The sequence below is a fragment of the Budorcas taxicolor genome, chromosome 8 (genome assembly GCF_023091745.1).
Source record: "Budorcas taxicolor isolate Tak-1 chromosome 8, Takin1.1, whole genome shotgun sequence".
Classification (NCBI taxonomy): Eukaryota; Metazoa; Chordata; class Mammalia; order Artiodactyla; family Bovidae; genus Budorcas; species Budorcas taxicolor.
The window spans coordinates 88,151,813-88,179,531 of NC_068917.1; the positions used below are offsets into that span (position 1 = coordinate 88,151,813).

General features: G+C 39.8%; 1 protein-coding gene across 1 annotated transcript; it reads left to right on the forward strand.

Moving 5' to 3' along the window:
• Positions 1 to 871: 871 nt before the first annotated feature.
• Positions 872 to 21,792, forward strand: ZNF169 (zinc finger protein 169). Its single transcript, XM_052644550.1, has 4 exons — positions 872 to 904; positions 5,097 to 5,223; positions 5,711 to 5,806; positions 20,246 to 21,792. The coding sequence occupies exons 1-4, from the start codon at positions 872 to 874 to the stop codon at positions 21,790 to 21,792; spliced, it is 1,803 nt and encodes a 600-aa protein (XP_052500510.1).
• Positions 21,793 to 27,719: the final 5,927 nt, after the last annotated feature.

Here is a 27,719-nt window from a genome sequence, read left to right on the forward strand (position 1 = left end):
GTGGTTGAACCTTGAGCCTATTATACAGAGTGAAGTAAGTCAGAAAGAGAAAAACAAATTCATATATTAACGTGTATATATGAAATCTAGAAAGATGGCACTGATGTACCTGTTTGCAGGGCAGCAGTGGAGACACAGACATGGAGAACAGACTTGTGGACTGAGTCGGGGAAGGAGAGGGTGGGGAAAGTTGAGAGAGTAGCACTGAGACATGCACATTACCATATATAAAATAGATACCCAGTGAGAGTTTGCTGTGTGACTCATCCAGCTCAAACATAATCTGTGACAACCTAAAAGGATGGGATGGGGTGGGATGTGGGAGGAGGTTCAAGAGAGAGGGGACATATATATACCTATGGCTGATTCATGTTGATGTATGGATGAAATCAACACAATATTGTAAAGCAATTACCCTCCAGTTTAAATTTAAAAAAACTCTGGAAAATGCAGTTGTAAGAATTCTTTGATGACAAAATGCAGATCAATGGCTGTTGGGGAGGGGAGTGAAAGATTACAAAGGAGCACATTAGTCATTTTTGGAAATGACTAATAAATTTACTCTCCTCAGTGTTGTGATGTTTTCACAGGTGTATAAGTATTTCAGACTTACTAAGCTGTATACTTTAAATATGTGTATAATTGTGTGTCAAATATATGCCAATAAGACATAGTTTTTTAAATTAAAAAAAGAAGGGATGCCTCTGATGCCATCTTCAACCTGCTTTCCTTACTTCCTTCTTGCCTGTGCTAAACTAGGAGGCTGGATAGGTGGGTACTCCTCCCACACATCCCTTTCTTCTCTTCTCTTTCTCCAGCTCAGCCTATGCAACGAGTCTTCTCTAGGAAGAGCACCCACCAGACTAAGAACATGGCCCCAGGGCTCCTGACTACCAGGGATGAGGTGAGTCCTAAAATTTCTTCCTAGCTCTTATAGGATGGACCCATTTCTTTTATCATGTACTGGAGCTGCCTTGATGGTGTTAGGCTGTACCTAGCCCTGATCTTGGAGGTGATCCTCTCGTTGAGAAGTGGTGACACGACTGAGCGACTGAACTGAACTGAACTAATACTTAATATAAAATTTTCACCATTTTAAAATGTCCAGTTCAGTGGCATTGTTTATTCACACCATTATGCAGTCATCACCATGCATTTCCAGAACTTTTTCATCTTCCCAGGATGAAACTATCCATAATGTAATAACTACACTTTCCTAGCCCACTCCCCCTCCTAGCTCCTGGTAACCTCTGTTTTACTTTGTCTCCATGAATTTGCCTATTCCAGGTACCTGCTGTAAGTGGAATCAAACAATATTTGTCATTTGTGACTGGCTTATTTCACTTAGCATAATGTTTTCAAGGCTAAGCTCTTGATTTAGCATGTATCAGAATTTCTTTCCTTTTTAAGGCTGAATTATGTACAGTTCAGTCAGTTCAGTCGCTCAGTCGTGTCCGACTCTTTGTGACCCCATGAATTGCAGCATGCCAGGCCTCTGTGTCCATCATCATCTCCCGGAGTTCACTCAAACTCATGTCCATCAAGCTGGTGATGCCATCCAGCCATCTCATCCTCTGTCGTCCCCTTCTCCTCCTGCCCCCAATCCCTCCCAGCATCAGAGTCTTTTCTAATGAGTCAACTCTCCTCATGAGGTGGCCAAAGTACTGGAGTTTCAGCCTCAGCATCATTCCTTCCAAAGAAATCCCAGGGCTGATCTCCTTCAGAATGGACTGGTTGGATCTCCTTGCAGTCCAAGGGACTCTCAAGAGTCTTCTCCAACACCACAGTTCAAAAGCATCAATTCTTTGGTACTCAGCTTTCTTCACAGTCCAACTCTCACATCCATACTTGACCACTGGAAAAACCATAGCCTTGACTAGACGAACCTTTGTTGGCAAAGTAATGTCTCTGCTTTTGAATATGCTATCTTGGTTGGTCATAACTTTATTTCCAAGGAGTAAGCGTCTTTTAATTTCATGGCTGCAGTTACCATCTGCAGTGATTTTGGAGCCTCCCAAAATAAAGTCTGACACAGTTTCCACTGATTCCCCATCTATTTCCCACGAAGTGATTGGACCAGATGCCATGATCTTTGTTTTCTGAATGTTGAGCTTTAAGCCAACTTTTTCACTCTCCTCTTTCATTTTCATCAACAGACTTTTCAGTTCCTCTTCACTTTCTGCCATAAGGGTGGTGTCATCTGCATATCTGAGGTTATGGATATTTCTCCCGGCAATCTTGATTCCAGCTTGTGCTTCTTCCAGTCCAGCGTTTCTCATGATGTACTCTGCATATAAGTTAATTAAGCAGGGTGACAATATACAGCCTTGATGTACTCCTTTTCCTATTTGGAACCAGTCTGTTGTTCCATGTTCAGTTCTAACTGTTGCTTCCTGACCTGTATATAGGTTTCTCAAGAGGCAGGTTAGGTGGTCTGGTATTCCCATCTCTTTCAGAATTTTCTACAGTTTCTTGTGATCCACACAATCAAAGGCTTTGGCATAGTCAATAAAGCAGAAATAGATGTTTTTCTGGAACTCTCTTGCTTTTTCCATGATCCAGCAGATGTTGGCAATTTGATCTCTGGTTCCTCTGCCTTTTCTAAAACCAGCTTGAACATCTGGAAGTTCACGGTTCATGTATTGCTAAAGCCTGGCTTGGAGAATTTTGAGCATTACTTTACTAGCATGTGAGATGAGTGCAACTGTGCAGTAGTTTGAGCATTCTTTGGCATTGCCTTTCTTTGGGATTGGAATGAAAACTGACCTTTTCCAGTCCTGTGACCACTGCTGAGTTTTCCAAATTTGCTGGCTTATTGAGTCAGCACTTTCACAGCATCATCTTTGAGGATTTGAAATAGCTCAACTGGGATTCCATCACCTCCACTAGCTTTGTTCATAGTGATGCTTTCTAAGGCCCACTTGACTTCCCATTCCAGGATGTCTGGCTCTAGGTGAGTGATCATACCATCATGATTGTCTGGGTCGTGAAGATCTTTTTTGTACAGTTCTTCTGTGTATTCTTGCCACCTCTTCTTAATATCTTCTGCTTCTGTTAGGTCCATACCATTTCTGTCCTTTATTGAGCCCATCTTTGCATGAAATATTCCCTTTGTATCTCTAATTTTCTTGAAGTGATCTGTAGTCTTTCCCATTCTGTTGTTTCCCTCTATTTCTTTGCAGTGATCTTTGAGGAAGCCTTTCTTATGTCTCCTTGCTATTCTTTGGAACTCTGCATTCAGATGCTTATATCTTTCATTTTCTCCTTTGCTTTTCGCTTCTCTTCTCTTCACAGCTATTTGTAAGTTCTCCCCAGAGAGCCATTTTGTTTTTTTGCATTTCTTTTCCATGGGGTGGTCTTGATTCCTGTCTCATGTACAATGTCACGAACCTCCGTCAGGCACTCTGTCTATCAGATCTAGTCCCTTAAATCTATTTCTCACTTCCACTGTATAATCATAAGGGATTTGATTAGGTCATACCTGAATGACCTAGTGGTTTTCCCTACTTTCTTCAATTTCAGTCTGAATTTGGCAATAAGGAGTTCATGATCTGAGCCACAGTCAGCTCCCGGTCTTGTTTTTGCTGACTGTACAGTTTGTGTATATATGTACTACATTTTCTTATCTGTTTGTCTGTTGGTGGACATTAGGGTTGTTTCCACCTTTGGGCTATTGTGAATAATGATGTTATGGACATTGGTGTATGAGTATATTCAATTCTTGCTTTTGATTCTTTGAAGGTATACACCCACGATTCAAATTGCTTGATCATATGATAAATTGAACTTGTTTTTAAAATTGATATATTTTACTTTTGAGGAACTGCTAAACTCTTTCCCACAGAAACAACATCATTTTACTTTTCCCACAACAGTAAATAGAGGTTCCAGTTTCTCCATGTGTGTGTGCTCAGTCATGTCCGACTCTTTGTGACCCCATGGACTGTAGCCTGCCAGGCTCTTCTGTCCATGTAATTTTCAAGGCAGAAATACTGTAGTGGGTTGCCATTTCCTACTCCAGTTTCTACTCCAATTTCTACTCCAATTTCTCCACATCCTCCCAAAATGTTCTTTCCTGTTTCTTTGGTAATAGCTATCCTAATGAGTGTGATGTGGTATCTTTGTGGAGCAGTATTTTAATGCTTTGAGACATTATGTTTCCTTCTCATTCAAGTACAAGGCAAGGATGTCTGTTCTTACCACTCTTATTCATTATTGTGCTAGAAGTTCTACAGTAAGGCAAAAACAGGAAATAAAATACATATAGATTATAAGGAATTGTCTACATAGGAAATCTTAAGGAATCTAGGAGAAAAAAAAACTAGAGCTAGTGAGTTCCACCAGGTTGCCAGATTCAGGATAAGCATACAGTTTATTACTGTATCATGGCAATTGTTCTGTATCATGAACAATTGGTCACTAAACTAAAAATACAGTACCATTAAAATCACTAAAAAAAGAAAAAGGAATTTTTAGGTATCAGTTATTTAACAAAGCATATGTAGATTTTTATACTGAAAACCACAATAGCTGTTGAAAGAAATCAAAGAACATCTCGGTAAATGGAGAGACATCTCATCTCATGTTCATAGATTTGAAGAGTCAACATGATAAAGATGTTGGTTCTTCCTAAATTGATATGCAGGTTTAATGCAAATCTTGTACAAATTCCAGAAACATTTTTTAGTAGATACAGGTGAGATTATTCTAAAATTTTTTGTGGAAAGGAATATGCCTTAGAATAGCTAAAATAATCTTTTAAAATGAAGACTAAAGGAGGAAGAATCCATCTATCTGATTTCAAGACCTATGGTATAGCTGCATTAATCAAAACAGTGTTTTCCACAGCATCATAGATTTAGAGATTGATAGAACAGAATAGAGAACCCCTGAACAGACACCCCCAGCAATGTGGGAAGAGGTTTAGTAGTCTTGAATACATAGCAAAGGAATCCGGTTGAAAGCAGGGTCTATGGGTCTCACCTGATGCCCCATGCCAGCCTTATTGCTGCGTCAGCCCTGGTTGGTAACTTAGGTTAAGTTGACTAGTGGGCCTGTGTGGTTTCTGGGTGAGCAAGGATGTGTTTGTGTTATAGGCATTAATGGCCTTCAGGGATGTGGCTGTGGCCTTCACCCAGAAGGAGTGGAAGCTACTGAGTCCTGCTCAGAGGACCCTGTATCGGGATGTAATGCTGGAGAACTACAGCCATATGGTGTCGCTGGGTAAGGATGACCTGTCCCATGTCTCAGACTCTGCCTGTAGGCCTCTTAAGATTTAATGGAGTAGCCACCATGCTTTTGGCTCAGAAAGAAACAATATTTTCTCTATACCTCAGAGAATGTCTGGATTCTGTAGAGTTGGAAATGGTGAAGTCGTGCATGTGTGTGTATTTGTGTGATATGACACTGCATTTCTAGGCCCCTTCCAAGGCCAGGCCCTCCTCTAAAGTGATCTTGCTTCAGATAGCAGAGTATTTGTATTCATTCAAGCACAGGGGAGAATCATATACTGCCTTTAGATCCAGGAGTCCTCCCACCCCTTAGTCATCTTTTCTCAGCATTCAGAGAATGCTTTGTCCCCATCCATGTCCCCTGCCTGGCTTTCCTACCCGCTTCTGAGTCATTGTATTCCCTGGCTGACTCTGAATTCTGTGATAGCCTCTTAAGCCACTAACCAAAGGTCGCCTTGATTTTTTTCCCCTGTGAGTAGGAATTGCCTTTCCTAAACCAAAACTCATCATACAACTGGAACAAGGAGACGAGCCCTGGAGAGAGGAGAGTGAATGTCTTCTGGACCTTTGTGCAGGTAAGTGGAAAACAGCAGGCAGACAAGGATCAGGGCAGTGAGGTGCTCAGCAGGTAAGGAAAGAGGAGCATCTGTAAGCTTCTGAGGAGGAAGCTCTTCCTCAGGCCTGCCTTCCATGCCATCCTCCTCAGCCCAGAGAGGGCTTCCCTGGCCACCCCCTTCAACAGAGCAACCTCCACTGACTTGGTGTCCCTTGTCCAACACTTCTAAGATCTTCCCATTCTTGAACTTTTGTTGGTTGACCTGATCTTGAACATAACACTTGTCCTCTGAGACTAAGTCATCTTTCCCTGCTAGATTCTGTCCAGTTTTTGTTTTTAAACTGGTAATGTTTTCATGCAGCAGTTCTACGCCATAATTTCCCATAATTTTGTTTCTTTTATGATGTGTTATTTAAATTATAAGAGTGTGAAGAATTATACAATTAGTGCCAGTTTGCCTTCCATGCAGCCTAAGTGGTGGTGGTGATTTAGTCACTAAGTCATGTCTGACTCTTGCGACCCCATGGACTGTAGCCCATCAGGCTCCTCTGTCCATGGGATTTTCCAGTCAAGAATACTGTAGTGGTGTTCTGCTGAAAGTTTTCACTTTTGTCTCAGGTTCAAAGGATTTGTCAACAAAATAAGCCATGCATTATATACAAATAAATAATAAAAATATTTATTAGAGAATTATCTGGCTTACTTTCAATATACTAACATTGAAAGAAGAGTGAAAGAGAGCAGAAGATACATCACCAATTTGGATTTTCACCAACGTTCAGACTTAAACAGTGCTGGGAAGTCCCATGTCACAGCACATCTGGAGTCCCAGTTGGGAAAAGGTCCCAGGCAGAGTGTCTGCTCTGTGGGTGAGACTTCAAAGATTGCAGTTTGGGGTTCCCGTTTATAATCCCAGGATGCTCATCATCAGTCTGTGAGCAAATTCCAATTCTGGTTTCATGTTATGCTGTTTGTTTTGTCATGTAAAAGTTGGAATGTTGTTAAGGTCAGGGCTTGGTTGGCCAGGCCCCCTCCAGGAGCTTAATAAATTCCAAGATCTGCTCCCTATCGATATCTATTGTGTTTCTCTTCTGACACTCACAGCGAGTGTGGCTGACGCTCAGAGCAGGTGTAGCTGACACCCATAGCAGCAGTCAGGGCAGTGTCCAGGTAGGTCAGAAGCAAGGGCAGAGGCCCACTCTGCTCTTTTGCCTCTGAAGCCTGGACAAGACTACTTCTGTTTTATTTCTCTAACAAGTGGGTTGCCATTTCCTTCTGTAGAGAATCTTCCTGACCCAGGGATTGAACATGGGTCTCCTGCACTGCAGGCAGATTCTTTACTGACTGAGCTACCAGGGAAGCTTGCAGACTAAGAAATATACCATTATATAAGACCAGGTGATAGCCGATACCTTTCCTGGTTGTGTCTCGCTCCTTCGCCCTGCCTCTGAGAATCCGACTTCTGCTTTAGCATGCCTGTGACTGCCCTTAGCTTTTTTATCCCTTCAGTGGATCTTTTAACCATATAGAGAGTTCTTTTGCATGTTGGTAAACTTTTCTGCACATAGTACTATATTGTATACCTCCTTCACCAGCTATATGTGAGATTCATATTAAAATGTGCAAGTTTAGTTTATACTTTTAACATTTGTTATATATTGATTTCATTATATGAATATTTTAATGCAGTTGAATTATCATTTCTCTTCTTTTGACATTTGAGTTATTTCTAATTTTTGTCTGTGAAATAATGTTGCTGTATATTCTTATTTCTTCCTTCGAAACGCAAGCAAGGGTTTCTCTCAAGATGCATACCTAGGAGCACAGAGACTGGTTCATGGGTGTGGGTAACCTCAACCTGATTAGGTTATACCACATGTGTTCTGAAGCTGTTCAATGCCATATTACACTCCCAGCAGCAGTGATGAGTTCTTATTCCACATCCTCACATTTTTCACCCATCTGTTCAGTTTGTGGTGAAATATCATAGGGATTTTGCTTTCCAGAGAGCGTGAGCATCTTTTCCTGTATTGACCTGGTCATTGGTGTTTCCTTTTCTGTGACTTGTCTGTTCAGGGTATGTTCCTCTTTTGATTTGGGCTATTTCTATCATTGAACTGTAGAAATTCAATATACATTCTGGAAACATTTAGATCTTTAATCCAGGTGGAATTAATTTTATGTGAATGTTGGGAGGTAAGTATAAATTTCTGCTTTTTTTTCATTCTTTTATTTTCAACATTCTTGGCATTTTATTTTTTGTTATTTATTTATTTTTGCTTCTAAATACAACCATATATCTATACTTGTACTTTATAGCAAATTCAAAGCTTTTTCTTTTAAGAAAAGAACTTTTATTAAACTATAATTATAATATAATAGAAAAATATTATTATGGTATAAGGTATCATACCTTATGCTAGGAGGTATAAGGTATCATACCGTATGCTAGGAGGTATAAGGTAAAATTTGTTAAGTTTTGATATCTGCACAGTCATAAAACCATCACGATAATCCAAATTCTGAGCACACCTATCACTGCAGAGTTTCCTTGTGCCTCACTATAATTTCTATCTCCTGCCCTTCCCTGTCCTCCCCTCCCTCCCTTACCCGGACAGCCACTGACTGCTTTCTGTCATAGAGTTGTTTGCATTTTTAGAATTCATGTAAATTAATCATGTTAATTCTTTCACCCCATATAATTATTTTGAATTTTATCCACAATGTTGGGTGTGTCAACAGTTCATTTCTTTTGATTGCTGAGTAGTAATTTAGATATCACAATTATTTAGCCATTCATGGGCTAAAGAAATTTCAGTAGTCTCCAGTTTTGATGATTACAAATAAAGACTATATGAACATTCATGAAAAGCATTTGTGTAAGCATAGCTTTCATTTCTTTTGGATAAGCACCTGGGAGTGGAATGGCTGGGATGGATGATACAGGGTATGTTTAATTTTTAATGAAACTCAGCAAGTAGCTGCTCTATTTCACATTCCCACCAGCAGTGTGTGAGAGTTCCGAATGCTTCACATATTTGTCAACACTTGGTATTATGATTTTAATTTTAGACACTTTTATAACTGTGTAGTAACATCTTATATGGTTTTACCTGACATTTTCTTAATGACTTGTGATGTTGATAGTCTTTTCAAGTGCTTATTTGCTGTCTGTTTATCTTCTTTGGTGATATCTTCTTTGTCATCTCAAATCTTTGGCCAATTTGAAAAGTTGGTTTCTTATGTTTGTATTGAATTTTGCAAGTTCTTCATATAGTCTGTATAGAAGTCCATTATTTGATTTTTAAGTATTTTCTATGTGGCTTGCTTTTTATCTTCTTAGTAGTGTTTTTCAATGAGAATTTCTTAATTTTGGTGAAGTCCAAGTTTCAATTTTTCTCTCATGAATTTCACTTTTGGTGACTTATTTAGGAAATCTTTCCAAAATGAAGGCCAGAAAGAGTTTCATATATTTTTCCTTTTAAAAGTTTTATAATTTTTACTTTTCATTTATATCTAAGTCTTATTTTGAGTAAATTTCTTTACTTGCTACCAGGTCTGGATTTAAGTACAGTTTTTCTTTCTTTCTTTTTTTTTTTGTATACAAATATCCAGTTTTTTCTAGCACTATTTATTGAAAAGACAACCCTTCCTTTGAATTTCCTGTGCACCTTTGTGTAAGTTAAATGTGTATGGGTCTATATCTAATATATACTCTCTTTTTTTCCACTCTTCTCTTTATCCATCTTGATGTCAGTACCACATAGTCTTGATTACTACAGCCTTGTAAGAAGTCTGGAACTTAGTATAAATCCTCGAACATTTTTTCTTTTTTAAAGTTGTTTTACTTGTGCTAGATTCTTTGCATTTCCACATGGATTTTAGAATCAGCTTGACAATTTTCAACAAAATGCCTGTTGGAATATTGATTAGGATTGAGTTGAATCTACATCAATTTGAGGAGAATTTACATGTAAGTCATATACTCTGTCATCCAGTACATGAACTCAGTCCCTCTATTTTTATGGGACTTAATATTTGTCAGCATTGTTTTATAGTTTTTCATACAAAGGTCTTATGCATCTTATCAGATTTATCCCTCTCTGTTTCATATTTTTCATGCTATTTAAAATACTTTAAAATTTCAATTGTTTGTTGATAGCATATAGAAATAAAATTAATTTATCTATTCTGATCTTGTATCTGGTAAACTTGCAAAACTTCTCATCCTAGTAGTTTTGTAGATTCTATATGATTTCCTACATAAATGACTAATTATTTGTAAGTAAGTATACTTCACTTCTTTCCATTCTTCGTGTCTTCAATTTCTTTTTCTTGCCTCATTGCATAGGTGAGAACATGAGTGCAATGATGAATTTAAATGGTAGTGAAAGGAGACATCCTTTCCTTGCTCCTGATCTTATGGGGAATGCTTTCCTCCTAAGTGTAAGTTTTATAGCTACTCTTCATCAGCTTGACAAGCTTCCTTTCTATTCCTTATTGATGAGTTTTTACTGGGAATGGATGTTGGATTTTGTCATTTTTTTGTGGCATCTTTACAGATGATCATTTGTGTTTTTCTTTTTTAGGCTTTTGTTATAATTTAGTAAATTATACATTTTTGTTGTTAAATCAGCCTTTTATTTCTGTTAATGCAATACACTGACATTCAGGTTTTATCAGTTTTACCTTCATTTTGTGTGTATGTGTATATTTATTTAGTTCTTTGAAATTTTATATATGTACATTCATGTAACTACCACTGTATTCCAAGATACAGGACAGTTCCATCACAAGAATCCCCCTTCTGCTACCCTTTCATAGTCATAGCCTACACCCTCACTCCTCCCCTCTCTTCATCTGGCAACCACTAATCTATTCTCTGTCTATAGTTTTGTCATTTCAAGAATGTTATATAAAAGAAGTTACATCATATGTTAACTTTGGAGATTGCTTTTTTTTCTTTTGATATCCATACAAATTGTTGTATGTACTAGTATTTTATTTCTTTTATTGCTGAGTAGTAGTCCATGGTATGAATGTGTCAATGCTACAGTTTGTTAAACCGTTCAAGAACATTTGAGTTCCTTATATTTTTGGCTATTAAGAATACAGTTGCTGTGGACATTTGTGTGTAGGTTTTTGTGTGAATGTATGGTTTTTATTTCTGGCATAAATGCCCAAAAGTGAAAGTTGCTGGCCTATATGGTAAATACAGGTTTAGTTTTATAATAAAATGCCATACTCAATTTCCAGAATGGCTATACCATTTTATATTCCCATCAACAGTGTTTGAATGATCCAGTTTTTCTGCATTTGTGTCAGGATTTGGTGTTAACATTATTATTATTTTTTTTAATTTTAGCCATCCTATGAGATATCTAGCAGTATCTCCTTAGTTGGTGGGAGTAAGAAGTTTAGTACAAGCAGTTCTTCTTTGAAAATAAGGCCACATTCATATGTTCCAGGTTGACATTCATTTTGGTGGGATACTATTTAGTGCATACACTGAGTCATAGGGTAACTGTACATGTAGTTTTATAAGAAATGACTAGACTTTTTCCAAAGTGGTTGTACAATTTCTCATTTCCATGATCAACAAACATGTGAGAGTTCTTGTCACTTCACATCCTCCCCAACAGTTTTCATTTTATCTTTGGTGATGGATGTGTAGAGTTATCTCATAGGGGGTTTCCATTTTGCTCATGGTTAATGAGGTTGAGTCCTTCTGTGTGCTTTTTGATCTTTTATATATATCATATACTTTGTGAAGTATACATTCAAATATTTCTTTCAGTTTTTCTGCATTGATTTTTATAATTAAATTTATTTATTTTTAATTGAAGGGTAATTGCTGTACAGTATTGTCTTGGTTTCTGCCAAACATCAACATGAATCAGCCATAGATATACCTATGTCCCCTCTGTTGAACCTTCCTCTCACCTCCCTCCCCATCTCACCCTTCTAGGATGTTACAGTGCTCCATTTGAGTTCCCTGAATCACACAACAAATTCCCATTGGCTATCTATTTTACATATGATGATGTATTTGTTCCCATGTTACTCTCTGCATACATTCCACCTCTCCTTACTGCCCCCCCCACCTGCATTATTTTTCATTATTGAGTTTTATGAATTCTTTATTAATCCTCGATACCAGTCCATTGTCATTTGTACATTTTGCAAATATCCTCTCAGTCTGAAGCTTTTGTGTTCATTTTCTTAACAATAACTTCTGATATTTTAATATTGAGGAAGTCTTTTTCCTTTCTTAAATTTTTTTGTCATCTATATTTTCTTTTAAATGCTGTTTAGTTTTAGCTGCTTTTATACTTAGATCTACAGTTCATCTTGAATTGACTTTTGTATATGGTGTGAGGCAGGAATCAAGGTTTTTTTTTCCCCATGTGGATACACAGTGGCTCTAGCCCCATTTGTTGAAAAGTCTTGTGTTTCTCTCATTGGATTGCTTTGTTGAATATCTAATCACTGGCTAAGATTGGGTTTATTTTACATTCTCTCTTCTATTCCTTTGATTAATATGTCTATCCTTAAACCAAACCATACTGTCTGTGCTACTGTAGGATCACTGAAAACCTTGAAGTCAGGTAGTGTAAGTCTTATCCTTTTTTTTTCAGGGTTGCTTTGGATAGTCCTCTGCATTTCCACTTAAATTTTAGGATCAGTTTCTCATTTGCAAAAAGAAAGAAAAAAAGAAAACCTGGGTAGTGTTTATTTTGAGATTTTACTCTATCTATAGATAACTTGAGGTAGAAATTGCATCTTACCAATATCAACTCTTACAAGCCACTACCTAAATCTTTTCAAATTCATTTCAGCAAAATAAACATTTGTGAGATGCAGCTAAAGCAGAGTTTAGAAGGAAATTTATAGCCTTAAGTGCTTATTTTAGAAAAGGTCTATGATCAGTGACTTAAGAAGCTAGAAAAAGAACAAAGTAAATGCAAAGTGAATGCAACGAATGGAATAAAGAATATAAGAGCAAAAATCTGTGAAATATAACACTTTATTAGCAGAAAAATTTGCCAAGAAAATGTTGAATGTCTGAAAAGAAAATTATATGTTGCTACTAAATTATATATTGCTGCATAGACTAATCAAGAGAAAAACAAGACATAAATAATTCAAGAGTGAAAGGGAAGTTACTACATATTCTTGATACTTTAAAAGGATACTAAGGGGATATTGTGAACAAGTTTATATTAACAAGTTTAATACCTTATATGAAATGAATGAATTTTTAAAAAATGCTACAGATACAGGATGGGACAAAATCTGAATATAGTACATTTTTAAAGTAATTAAGTTGTTGGTGGGTCCCCAAACCTGCGCAAGCGATAAAAACATTCCATATTTTAAAAGAATTACACACCATGCCCAAATGGAATTTATTCTACTTATGCAAAGCTCAGCATTAGAAACTCTGTACTATAGATTAGTCAATTTATATATCCTCTGATAGAAGCTTTTTCTCCAGCTCTCTTCCTTTCTTTTTAAGTCCTCAGCAAACTCACGTTTACCATCCATATTTCTACCAGCAGTCTCTTCTTGCTTTTTCTAGTATGTACCCCAACTCTTTCAGCCTCTAATTGTCACCTAGTTCCAAAGCCACTTCCACGAAGTTTGCTGCTGCTGCTGCTAACTCACTTCAGTCGTGTCCGACTCTCTGCGACCCCATAGATGGCAGCCCACCAGGCTCCCCCGTCCCTGGGATTTTTCAGGCAGGAACACTGGAGTGGGTTGCCATGTCCTTCTCTTCCATGAAGTTTAGGTATTGGCTATAGCAGCATCCCACTTTTGGTATCAAAATCAGTCTTAGGGTTATTGAGTAACAGAACCATTTGGATGTATGTGTATACACACACACACACACACACAAGATGTATTATAAAGAATTGGCTCATGTGACTATGGAGGCTGAGAAGTTCCAAGATCTGCAGTTAGCAAAATGAAGACATTTGAGAGCCCATGGTTCTCTTAGGCTCTCAGTCTCAACACCCAGTAAGAACTACTGTATCAGATCAAGTGTGATAGCAGGAAAAACAAAACAACTCCACCTGTCTCCTCTCCACCACCCACCCTCCCATGTCCCAGCCAGAAGGCAGTTAGCCTGGAAGAATTCCCTCTTATTTGGGATTTGTTGTTCAGTCACTAAGTCATGTCTGACTCTTTGAGACCCCACAGAATGCAGCACACCAAGCTCCCATGTCCTTCACTATCTCCCAGAGTTTCCTCAAACTCATGTCCATTGAGTCAGTGATGCCATCCAACCATCTCATTCTCTGTCACCACCTTCTCCTGCCTTCAGTCATTTTTAGCATCAGAGTCTTTTCCAGTGAATCGGCTCTTTGCATCAGGTGGCCAAAGTATTGGAGCTTTAGCTTCAGCATCAGTCCTTCTACTGAATATTCAGGATTGATTTCCTTTAGGATTGACTGGTTTGATCTCCTTGCTGTCCAAGGGACTCTCAAGAGTCTTCTCCAACACCACAGTTCAAAAGCATCAGTTCTTCAGTGCTCAGCCTTCTTTATGGTCCAGCTCTCACATCCGTGCATGACTACTAAAAAAACCATAACTTTAATGTCAGCAAAGTGATGTCTCTGGTTTTTAATATGCCGTCTAGGTTTGTCATTGCTTTTTTCCAAGGAGCAAGCATCATTTAATTTTGTCACTGTCTGCAGTGATTTTGGAGCCCCCAAAATAAAATATGTTACCATTTCCACATTTGCTCCATCTATTTGCCATGAAGTAATGGGACTGGAAGCCGTGATCTTAGTTTTTTGAATGTTGAGTTTTAAGCCAGCTTTTTCACTCTCCTCTTTCACCCTGATCAAGAGGCTCTTTAGTCCCTCTTCACTTTCTGCCATTAGAGTGGTATCTGCATATCTGAGGTTGTTGATATTTCTTCTGGCAATCTTGATTACATCTTGTTGAGTCATCCAGTCCAGCATTTTGCATGATGTCCTCTGCATGTAAGTTAAAGCAGGGTGACAATATATAGCCTTGACGTACTGCTTTCTCAATTTTGAACCAGTTTGTTGTTCCATGTCTGGTTCTGACTGTTGCTTCTTGACCTACATACGGGTTTCTTATGAGACAGGTAAGGTGGTCTGGTATTCCCATCTTTTTAAGAATTTCACAGTTCTTTGTGATCCACACAGTTAGAGGCTTTAATGTAGTCAATGAAGCAGAGTAGATATTTTTTTGGATTTCCCTTGTTCTTTCTATGATCCAACAGATGTTGGCAATTTGATCTCTGATTCCTCTGCCTTTTCTAAGTCCAGCTTGTACATCTGAAAGTTCTTGGTTCATGTACTGCTGAAGCCTAACTTAAAGGATTTTGAGCCATTACCTTGGGAGAGGCTCAGTCTTTTGTTCTACTGAGGTCTTTCAGCTGCTTTACTCAGTCTCCCTATTTAAGTGTTAAAGTCTTCCAAACACACCCTCACAGAAACACCCAGCTGCTGCTGCTGCTGCTGCTGCTAAATCACTTCAGTCGTGTCCAACTCTGTGCGACCCCATAGACGCCCAGAATAGTGTTTAAATGTTTGGGCAACCTGTGGCTAGAGCACTTAATACATAAAATTAACTGTCACATATTTTAATATTTCTTTTATATTGTCTTAAAATCATGGAGATGGCATATTATGAAAGTTGTCTAGTTTCCAGGGATTAATTCAGATTCTTATCAAAAGTGTTCCCTTTTTTCACATGTGGACCAAGTCTTAAAATTCTTTTAATTGTTTAAAAGCAGTGAATGGATCGATACAGGATACAGGATGCTTGGGGCTGGTGTATGGGGATAATCCAGAGAGATGATATGGGGTGGGAGGTGGGAGGGGGGTTCATGATTGGGAACTCATGTACACCTGTGGCAGATTCATGTCAATGTATGGCAAAACCAATACAGTATTGTAAAGTAAAATAAAGTAAAAATAAAAATTAAAAAAAAATAAAAGTAGTGAATGCACAGCATTCTTTCTTCTATTGTAATCTAGTACCTATGGCATCCGTTTAACTCACTGCTATAATTCTATTCCTTACAATTACAGCTGCAGAAGGAAAAATTTCTTTAAGAAGCCGTTCAGTTCAGTTCAGTTCAGTCGCGTAGTCATGCCCGACTCTTTGCGACCCCATGAATCACATCACGCCAGGCCTCTCTGTCCATCACCATCTTCTGGAGTTCACTCAAACTCGTGGATTTTTTTTAGGTTTCCTTTGGGATGTTTGCTGAACATCCCAACGTGGACAGTTGTTGAAATACTTATTGGTCTGAAAAATCAATTGGCATGAGAGTAGCTGTAGGTTATAAAAGAGTTTATAAACTGATCTTTTTTTTTTTATATCTTGGAAACTTTTATGATTAACTGAAAAGAATTACCTTGGTAAAATTTTATTTCTTCTTTTATTGAGGAATTTGGATGCTTAAAGCCACAGTGAACACTGTAACTCTTAATCATTTTTAGTTAAAATTTGTCACATTACTAGATAGGCATAAAAATGATGATGAGTCAACAGCCTTAGTAGAGACTAAGGCTCCCATAAGGACAGTGTTAACTGTATTTAAATCAGTCACTGTATTTAATACAAAAGACACTGAACAGCATACCTGTAATGGAGTAGTTTACCACTGGCCTTAGACTTTTTGCCTAGCTGGGAGTAAAACAGGTCAAGGAGAAGGCAGTGGCTGCTTTTTTCTTCCCATCACAAAAAGATCATAGATAAGGAAACGATAATGCAATACTGAAAGCTCAGCTTTCAGAGCTTTAGAATTACAACAAAAGTATTTCTTGGAAACTGCTAGCCAGAAATGTACATGCCTGCCATGAGTTTTGAAAATGTGTACAGCCTAGCTTAACAAAATAAACTCACTCATGGTTCAGTGGACTGAGCTAAAGACCAACCATGGTGGGATCCCTGATGGCCAGAACTGTATACAAAGACTGAAAGGATATTCACTTCCCTTGGAAGTCCAGTAGGGTCAGCACTTATGAGTGATTCAGTTCAGTTCAGTTCAGTCACTCAGTCATGTCTGACTCTTTGTGACCCCATGAATCGCAGACCAGGCCTCCCTGTCCATCATCAACTGCCGGAGATCACCCAAACTCACGTGCATCGAGTCAGTGATGCCATCCAGCCATCTCCTCCTCTGTCATGCCTTTCTTCTCCTGCCCCCAATCCCTCCCAGCATCAGAGTCTTTTCCAATGAGTCAACTCTTCACATGAAGTGGCCAAAGTACTGGAGTTTCAGCCTCAGCATCATTCCTTCCAATGAACACCTAGGAATGATCTCCTTTAGGATGGACTGGTTGGATCTCCTCGCAGTCCAAGGGACTCTTAAGAATCTTCTCTAGCACCAAAGTTCAAAAGCATTAATTCTTTGGTGCTCAGCTTTCTTCACAGTCCAACTCTCACATCCATACATGACCACAGGAAAAACCATAGCCTTGACTAGACAGACCTTAGTCGGCAAAGTAATGTCTCTGCTTTTGAATATGCTATCTAGGTTGGTCATAACTTTCCTTCCAAGGAGTAAGCGTCTTTTGATTTCATGGCTGCAATCACCATCTGCAGTGATTTTGGAGCCCCCCAAATAAAGTCTGACACTGTTTCCACTGTTTCCCCATCTATTTCCCATGAAGTGATGGGCCCAGATGCCATGATCATCGTTTTCTGAATGTTGAGCTTTAAGCCAACGTTTTCACTCTCCTCTTTGAGGCTTTTTAGTTCTGCTTCACTTTCTGCCATAAAGGTGGTGTCATCTGCATATCTGAGGTTATTGATAGTTCTCCTGGCAATCTTGATTCCAGCTTGTGCTTTTCCAGCCCAGTGTTTCTCATGATGTACTCTGCATATAAGTTAACTAAGCAAGGTGACAATATACAGCCTTGACATACTCCTTTTCCTATTTGGAACCAGTCTGTTGTTCCATGTCCATTTCTAACTGTTGCTTCCTGACCTGCATACAGGTTTCTCAAGAGGCAGGTCCAGGTGGTCTGGTATTCCCATCTCTTGAAGAATTGTCCACAGTTTGTTGTGATCCACAGAGTCAAAGGCTTTGGCATAGTCAATAAAGCAGAAATAGATGTTTTTCTGGAACTCTCTTGCTTTTTCCATGATCCAGTGGATGTTGGCAATTTGATCTCTGCTTCCTCTGCCTTCTCTAAAACCAGCTTGAACATCTGGAAGTTCATGGTTCACGTATTGCTGAAGCCTGGCTTGGAGAATTTTGAGTGTTACTTTGCTAGTGTGTGAGATGAGTGCAATTGTGCGGTAGTTTGAATATTCTTTGGCATTGCCTTCCTTTGGGTTTGGAATGAAAACTGACCTTTTCCAGTCCTGTGACCACTGCTGAGTTTTCCAAATTTGCTGGCATATTGAGTGTAGCTCTTTCACAGCATCATCTTTCAGGATTTGAAATAGCTCCACTGGAATTCCATCACCTCCACTAGCTTTGTTTGTAGTGTTGCTTCCTAAGGCCCACTTAACTTCACATTCCAGGATGTCTGGCTCTAGGTTAGTGATCACACCATCATGATTATCTGGGTCATGAAGATCTTTTTTTGTAAAGTTCTTCTGTGTATTCTGGCCACCTCTTCTTAATATCTTCTGCTTCTGTTAGGTCCATACCGTTTCTGTCATTTATCGAGCCCATCTTTGCATGAAATGTTCCCTTGGTGTCTCTAATTTTCTTGAAGAGATCTCATTAGTCAGGTCTACTTCACAGGATCCTCTAGATTTAGCATCACACACACACACACACACACACACACACACACACAATAAAGTTTACTGAATAGTTTGCTGAGGAGGAAGTGTAGGGCCTTTTAAGTGTTAGGAAGGGTTTTCATGGTAGCTATTATTGTTAGTATTAAAAGCTGCCATCTTAGACAAAACGGAATGAGTAACTTTCTGTAAAAGGGTCAGATAGTAAATACTTTAGGCTTTGTAGTCTTTTTTTGTTGTTGCAACTACTCACCTTTGCTTTTGTATGTGAAAGCTGCTATAGACACAACATAAAGATTGAATGTGGCTGTGTCCAGTAGACTTCTTTACAAAACACGTGGTTGGCTGTAGTTTGCTGACCAGTGTTATTGATTGTTTGTAAAATACATCTCAGTTTTGATTGGTGAAGAAAGAAACATGCATGTCTGGAGAGGCCTGGTGTACTGAGTTTATTTAAGTATTTTATTTAAGTATCATGGTATTTTTCATCAGCTTCAGGTGGATAGAAGCAGTGTGATAGAACAAGGCATCCAAATTTGATATCTACAAAAATTATTTTAGGAGGAAAGTTTACATTTACAACAATTTGTATTGAAAAAAAAAAAAAGCAAAACACTGAGAAGAGCAGGTCTTAGTTTGACTGGGGTCACTGGGAGCCAAAATCATGTAAGAGGTTGTAGGCCTAGACTATGTCTCCATGTTTCACTTGCGAATCCATGCACCATCTTAGAGGACCCACCACATAATCCTCTAGGAAATACTTGTTTAGGACAGGGGAAGCACTTCCCACATGGATCTCTGACCTGTCCTCTGTACTGCCTCCACTAGTTAGTTCGGTTCAGTCACTCAGTCGTGACTGACTCTTTGTGACCCCATGGACTGCAGCACGCCAGGCCTCCCTGTCCATCACCAACTCCCGGAGTTTACTCAAACTCATGTCCATTGAGTTGGTGATGCCATCCAACCATCTTATCCTCCGTCGTCCCCCTTCCCTTCCCTTCTTCAATCTTTCCCGGCATCAGGGTCTTTTCTTTTTTTTTTTTTTCTTTTTTTTTTTAGGGTCTTTTCAAATGAGTTGGCTCTTCACATTAGGTGGCTGAAGTATTGGAGTTTCAGCTTCAACATCAGTCCTTCCAATGAATATTCAGGACTGATTTCCTTTAGGATGGATTGGTTGAATCTCCTTGCTGTCCAAGAGACTCTTAAGAGTCTTCTCCAACACCACAGTTCAAAAGCATCAATTATTTTGCACTCAGCTTTCTTTATAGTCCAACTATAGAGTGACTCCCTTTTTTGACCCCATCTTTTCTTATAGGAAAAGTCCCTAAAGAAATTTGTTATAAGTTATGTATTTTAACTCTCAATAAAAGCATATGTTTGTAGATATTGTTTACACTGCTGTTAATGTCTGTGGCTTATAGGATAATTGTATTGGGAGCACATGTATAACTCTGATGGCAGTGACATATAGGGCTAGAGCTGCCTGTGATGCTTTCTTAAAACTCCTTAAGCTGGGCTGATACTTAGAGCTGGCTTATTATGTGGGTTTTATGCGTTATAAAAGGTATGCATTAATATGTCACCATGGGTTGGAAGGAAGGTCTTTGAAGGAAGTCTTTGTGTGGGAGCATCTGAGGAATGAGAGCTAGACAAGTGTTAACCATCCACAAGATACCTTTGGTGATTTTGACTGACACTTTCTCTCCAGCAGAACGAAGAACAGAATTCCAACCCTGTCTCTCCTGCCCAGTGACTTTTTCCAGTCCACAGATCCGCCATCAATATGTGCTTTGTGGTCACTCCCTTCAGATCTTCCCAGGTTCATCTTCAGAAAGCCACTTTCTACTAGACGCTCCAAGCTGCTTGAATGACAGAGCAGAAGATGGAGAGAGAGAAGGCTCTGGCACTGTGTTTGGGAGGCTGCGGCTGAGTGGGACTTCAAGTGCATTTTTCAGCTCATATCAAGGTCAGCCAGTAGACCAGGGAGGCAATAGCAGTGGAAGAATAGACCAGGGGATGATCTCTGATGAGGCAGATGCAGTACTGACAGAGACAAACATCTCAGAATCTGGAGCAGTCATATGTGAAAACTATAGACTAGGATTTAGCAGAAAATCAAGCCTCTTTAGCTTCCAGAAGCATCATGTGTGCCCTGAATGTGGCAGAAACTTCTGCCAGAAATCAGACCTCATCAAACACCAGAGGACTCACTCAGGAGAGAAGCCGTTTAGTTGCAGAGAGTGCGGGCGAGGCTTTGGCCGCAGGTCCTCCCTCACTGTACACCAGAGGAAGCACTCAGGGGAAAAGCCCTATGTGTGCCAGGAGTGTGGGCGACACTTCAGGTACACATCCTCCTTAACTAACCACAAGAGGATACACTCCGGGGAGAGACCCTTTGTATGTCAGCAGTGTGGGAGAGGCTTTCGCCAGAAGATCGCCCTCATCCTGCACCAGAGGACACACTTGGAAGAGAAGCCCGTTGTGTGTCCAGAGTGTGGAAGAGGCTTTTGCCAGAAGGCATCACTCCTTCAACACCGTAGCTCGCATTCAGGCGAGAGGCCCTTCTTGTGCCGGGAGTGTGGGCGTGGCTTCAGGCAGCAGTCACTGCTCCTCAGTCACCAGGTCACACACTCAGGCGAGAAGCCTTATGTCTGTGCTGAGTGTGGGCACAGCTTTCGCCAGAAAGTCACCCTCATCAGACACCAGAGAACACACACAGGGGAGAAACCTTACCTGTGCTCCAAGTGTGGGCGTGGCTTTAGCCAGAAAGTCTCCCTTATGGGCCACCAGAGAACGCACACAGGTGAGAAGCCTTATGTGTGCTCTGAGTGTGGGCGTGGCTTTGGTCAGAAGGTTACCCTCATCAGACACCAGAGGACGCACACAGGGGAGAAGCCTTTTATATGTCCTGAGTGTGGACGTACCTTTGGCTTCAAGTCACTTCTCACCAGACACAAGAGGATACATTCAGGGGAGGAGGCTGATGTGTACAGAGTATGTGAGCAAAGACTTGGTCTGAAGATCCAGCTCACCTCTGACCAGAGGACACACTCAGGAGAAAAGCCATGTGTGTGTAATGAGTGTGGACGCAGCTTTGGCTTCAAGTCAGCCCTCATCAGACACCAGCGGACACATTCAGGAGAGAAGCCATATGTGTGCAGGGAGTGTGGTCGTGGCTTTAGCCAGAAGTCTCACCTCCACAGGCATAGGAAAACCAAGTTCGGCCACCATCTCCTGCCACAGCAGCCATTCTCTTGACATTTCCTTTCCTTCCCCATGAGTGTCTAGGTGGCAGAAATCACTAGGAAATGTTCCACTTCCCTTAAAATGCAGTTGAGAAAAAAAAGTTGCATCTTTTCAGTGATCATAAGATAAGTTGATTTATGGTTTACTTCCTACACTGGCAATGTGTTTTAATTTGCCAGGGCTGCCATAACAAAATACCACAGACTTGGTAGCTCAAAGAACAGAAGTTTATTTTCTCATAGTTCTGGAGACTAGAAGTCCAAGATCAATGTGTAGGCAGTTTGATTTTTATTGAAGTCTTTCCCCTTGGCTTGCAGATGATTGCATTCTTGCTGAGTCCTGAAATGGACATTTTTTTCCCCTGTGTGTGCACTTTTCTGGTAACTCTTCTTTCTGAGGACACCAGCCATACTGGGTTAGGACTTCACCCTATGACCTTGTAAAGGCCCTGTCATCAAATAAAGTCATGACTTTATATGTTATGTTATGACTTCAATATGTTAATTTTGGGGAACAATTCAGTCTTAACAACTCAGTCCTCTGGACCCCCTATATTCACATTATTCAAGTAAAAAGTACATTCACCCCAAATTAACAGCAGCAAGAGTCTTAGCCCATTTCAACTTCATCTCTACATTCAAAATCTCACCTAAGTTTCATCTAAGTTAAGTGTGGATGAGACTAGAAGTGCATTTCATCCTTTCCAGCTGTGAACCTGTGAATCAGACAAGTTACTTGCTTCCAAAATACAATGATGAGACAGGCCGAGAATTCACATTCCCATTCTAAAAGTGGAAAGGATTGATTGGTCCCAAGCAAGTTTAAAACATTACAAGGCAAATTCTATTAGTTTTTAAGCCGTGAGAATGGTCTCTGGTTGTATCTTCTGCCCTCTGGTCTGGCTGGTGTGGTAGAGGTGTATGTGGCCCATTGAAACCGTGGAAGAACCATACTGGCTCCCCAGACTTTTACTGTCTGGGCCTGTTTTGGAAATGGCAGACCTGCTGGTCTCTGTTTCACTTTTGGGGTCATTCTTCCCTCTTCTTGATGGATAGTGTAGTCAGATAGTTAGCTCTATTCTCCCGTCTTGTAGAATCCCAGAAGTCTAACAGCCTGCCTTCATTTTGTCCCATCTGTGTCACCTTTAGTTCTACATCTGAGACGGTTGATTGCTTCCAAACTTAACTCTTTATTAAACCATGTCTAACTACACCATAGTATTCTTTCCAGAACATGCTTCTCATTTTCTGCAGCATAGATATCCATAGGCTGAGAATTTTCCAAACCTCCAAATTCTAGTTCTCAGAATTTTGTTTAAAAGTTCCTTCAATTTATCTTTCTACTCACATTTCACTGTAAGGAGGGAGAAACCAGGTTGCATCTGTAACACTTTGCTTAGAAATCTCCTTAGCTAAAAATTTGTTGCTTATGTCACAATTTCTACTTTCTACAAACACTGAAACACAGGCCAGGTTCTTTGCCACTTTATAACAAGGATTGTCTTTCCTCCAATTTCCAGCAATATGTTCTTTATTTCTGAGACTGCACCAGAATCACTTTTAATGTCCATATTCCTATCAACAGTCTCTTTTAGACAGTTAAGGCTTTTTATAACAAGTGCCTCAAACCTCTTCCAGCCTCTGCCCATCACCCAGTTCCAAAGCTATTCCATATTTTCAGATATTACCCTCAGTGCCAAAATTGTATTTGTTTGCTAAGACTGCCATTACAATACCAGAGGTTGGAATGACGAAGTGACAGAAATTTATTTTCTCAGTTATGGAGGCTGCAAGTCCATTAAGGTGTTGACAGGGTTGTTTTCTATTTAAGTCTCTCTCCTTGGCTTGCAGATGGCTGCCTTTTTGCTGTGTCATCATGCAGGCTTTCTTCTGTACATGTGCTGGAGAGAGAAAGTGAGCTCTGGTATCTCTTACTCTTGTAAGACACCAGCCCTATTGTATAAATACCTCATCCTATGCCACTGTTTAATCTTAATTACATCCTTATAAGCCCTATGTCCAAATACTGGAGAGTTAGGGGTTCCCAGCCTGAGATGCTTGCACTGGCACTTCCCATCCTGAGACGCTTGTATGCACCCTGACCATGGCCAGTGAGGGCTGGGTATCAAGGCTTAGGCTTCAGAGGTCAGACTCCAGGGAGAAGGCTGGGGTTGACCACCTTGAAGACAGTCTGAGGGGGGCTAGTACAGCACATTTGAGGAAGTCTAGGAAAAGGCTTGGCCTGCCAGAGAGGCAAGAGATCACTGTTTTTCAGTTTAGTTCAGTCACTCCGTTGTGTCTGACTCTTTGTGACCCCATGGATTGCAGCACACCAGGCTTCTCTGTCCACCACCAACTCCTGGAGCTTGCTCAAACTCTATCCATTGTGTCGGTGATGCCATCCAACCATCTCATCTTCTGTCATCCTCTTCTCCTCCTGCTTTCAATCTTTCCCAGCATCAGGGTCTATTCTAATGAGTCAGCTGTTCACATCAGGCAGCCAAAGTACTGGAGAAACATGCAACAGATGAAGGAGCATGGTAAAAGCCCACCAGACCAAACAGATGAAGAGGAACTAGGCAGTCTACCTGAAAGAGAATTCAGAGTAATGATAGTAAAGATGATCCAAAGTCTTGGTTTAAAATGGAGACACCGTGATGGGTTGAAGAGATACAAGATATGTTTAGCAAGGACCTAGAAGAAACAACAGACAATCAGCAATGAACAACAAAATGACTGAAATAAAAAAATACATTAGAGTTAACCAATAGCAGAATGTGGCAGAAGAATGGTGAAGTGACCTGAAAGATAGAATGATGGAAATAACTGAAACAGAATAGAATAAAGAAAAAAGAATGAAAAAAAAAAATGAGGATAGTCTCAGAGACCTCTGGGACAACATTAAGTACACCAATATTCAAATTATAGGGGTCCCAGAAATAGAGAAAAAGGGTATGAGAAAATATTTGAGGAGATTAGAGTTGAAAATTTATCTAACATGAGAAAGGAAACAGCCAGCTTAAGTCCAGGAAACCCAGAGAGTCCCATAAAGGGTATACCCAAGGAGACACATGCCAAGACACATATTAATCAAACTAACAAAAATTAAATGCAAAAATGTTAAAAATCAGCAAGAGAAATAAAAACTAGCATACAAGGGAATGCCCATAAGGTTAATAGCTGATATTTCAGCAGAAACTATTCAAGTCAAAAGGGGTGTACTTAGAGTGATGAAATGAAAATGCCTACAACCAAGATTACCCAGCAAGGATTTTGTTTGGATTTGATGGAGAAATCAAAAGCTTTACAGACAATCAAAAATTAAGAGAATTCAGCACCACAAAACCAGCTTTACAACAAATGCTAGAGGAACTTCTCTAGGTGGGACACATAATAGAAAAGACCTACAAAAACAAACACAAAACAATAAAGTAAATGCTAATAGGATCATACATATCAAGAATTCCGTAAACATAAATGGATTAAATGTTCCAACCAAAAGACACAGACTGGCTGAATGAATACAAAAACAAGACTCCTATATATGCTGTCTATAAGAGACCCATTTCAGAGCTAGGGACCCATGCAGACTGAAAGTGAGGGACTGGAAAAAGATATTCCATGCAAACGGAAGTCAAAAAAGAGAGTAGCAATACTCAGATAAAACTGACTTTAAAGATCATTACAAAAGATATTGAAGGACACTACATAATGATCAAGGGATCAATACAAGAAGATATAACAATTATATATGCACAGGAGCGCCTCAAACGCTAGCAGGGGAATGCTAAAAGGGGAAATTGGCAGTAACACAGTCATAGTGGGGGACTTTAACACCCTACTCACACTAATGGACAGATCATCTAGACAGAAAATTAATAAGGAAACACAAGCCTTAAATGACACATTGGTCCAGAGAACCTAATTGGTGTTTTCAGTATATTCCATTCAAAAACTGTAGAATACATTGTTTTCTCAAGTACACATTGAACATTCTCCAAGATAGATTACATCTTGGGTCACAAACCAAGCCTTGGTAAATTTAAGAAAATTGAAATTGTATCAAGATTTTTTCCTGACCACAACAATATAAGATTAGATATCAATAATAGGAGGGGAAAGACTGTAAAAAACACAAAAATATGGAGGCTAGACAATACACTACTAAATAATCCAGTGGTCACTGAAGAAATCAAAGAGGAAATTAAAAAAATACTGAGAAACAAAAGACAATGAAAATATTACAACTTAAAATGTAAGGGATGCAGTAAAAGCAGTGCTAAGAGGGAAGTTTAAGCAATAAAAGCCTACTTCAGGAAATGAGAAAAATGTCAAATAGACAACTAACTTTATACCTAAGTTTAGTTCAGTTCAGTCGCTCAGTTGTGTCCGACTCTGCGACCCCATGAATCGCAGCAGGCCAGGCCTCCCTGTCCATCACCATCTCCTGGAGTTCACTCAGACTCACGTCCATTGAGTCCGTGATGCCATCCAGCCATCTCATCCTCGGTCGTCCCCTTCTCCTCCTGCCCCCAATCCCTCCCAGCATCAGAGTCTTTTCCAATGAGTCAACTCTTTGCATGAGGTGGCCAAAGTACTGGAGCTTCAGCTTTAGCATCATTCCTTCCAAAGAAATCCCAGGGTTGATCTCCTTCAGAATGGACTGGTTGGATCTCCTTGCAGTCCAAGGGACTCTCAAGAGTCTTCTCCAACACCACAGTTCAAAAGCATCACTTCTTCAGCGCTCAGCCTTCTTCACAGTCCAACTCTCACATCCACACATGACCACAGGAAAAACCATAGCCTTGACTAGACAGACCTTAGTCAGCAAAGTAATGTCTCTGCTTTTGAATATGCTATCTAGGTTGGTCATAACTTTTCTTCCAAGGAGTAAGCGTCTTTTAATTTCATGGCTGCAGTCACCATCTGCAGTGATTTTGGAGCCCCCCCCAAATAAAGTCTGACACTGTTTCCACTGTTTCCCCATCTATTTCCCATGAAGTGATGGGACTGGGTGCCATGATCTTCGTTTTCTGAATGTTGAGCTTTAAGCCAACTTTTTCGCTCTCCTCTTTCACTTTCATCAAGAGGCTCTTTAGCTCCTCTTCACTTTCTGCCTTAAGGGTGGTGTCATCTGCATATCTGAGGTTATGGATATTTCTCCCGGCAATCTTGATTCCAGCTTGTGTTTCTCCCAGTCCAGCGTTTCTCATGATGTACTCTGCATATAAGTTAACTCAGCAAGGTGACAATATACAGCCTTGACGTACTCCTTTTCCTATTTGGAACCAGTCTGTTGTTCCATGTCCAGTTCTAACTGTTGCTTCCTGACCTGCATACAGATTTCTCAAGAGGCAGGTTAGGTGGTCTGGTATTCCCATCTCTTGAAGAATTGTCCACAGTTTGTTGTGATCCACACAGTCAAAGGCTTTGGCATAGTCAATAAAGCAGAAATAGATGTTTTTCTGGAACTCTCTTGCTTTTTCCATGATCCAGCAGATGTTGGCAATTTGATCTCTGGTTCCTCTGCCTTTTCTAAAACCAGCTTGAACATCAGGAAGTTCACGGTTCACGTATTGCTGATGCCTGGCTTGGAGAATGTTGAGCATTACTTTACTAGCATGTGAGATGAGTGCAATTGTGCGGTAGTTTGAGCATTCTTTTACATTGCCTTTCTTTGGGATTGGAATGAAAACTGACCTTTTCCAGTCCTGTGGCCACTGCTGAGTTTTCCAAATTTGCTGGCATATTGAGTGCAGCACTTTCACAGCATCATCTTTCAGGATTTGAAATAGCTCCACTGGAATTCCATCACCTCCACTAGCTTTGTTCATAGCGATGCTTTCTAAGGCCCACTTGACTTCACATTCCAAGATGTCTGTCCCTAGATTAGTGATCACATCATCATCATTATCTGGGTCATGAAGATCTTTTTTGCTC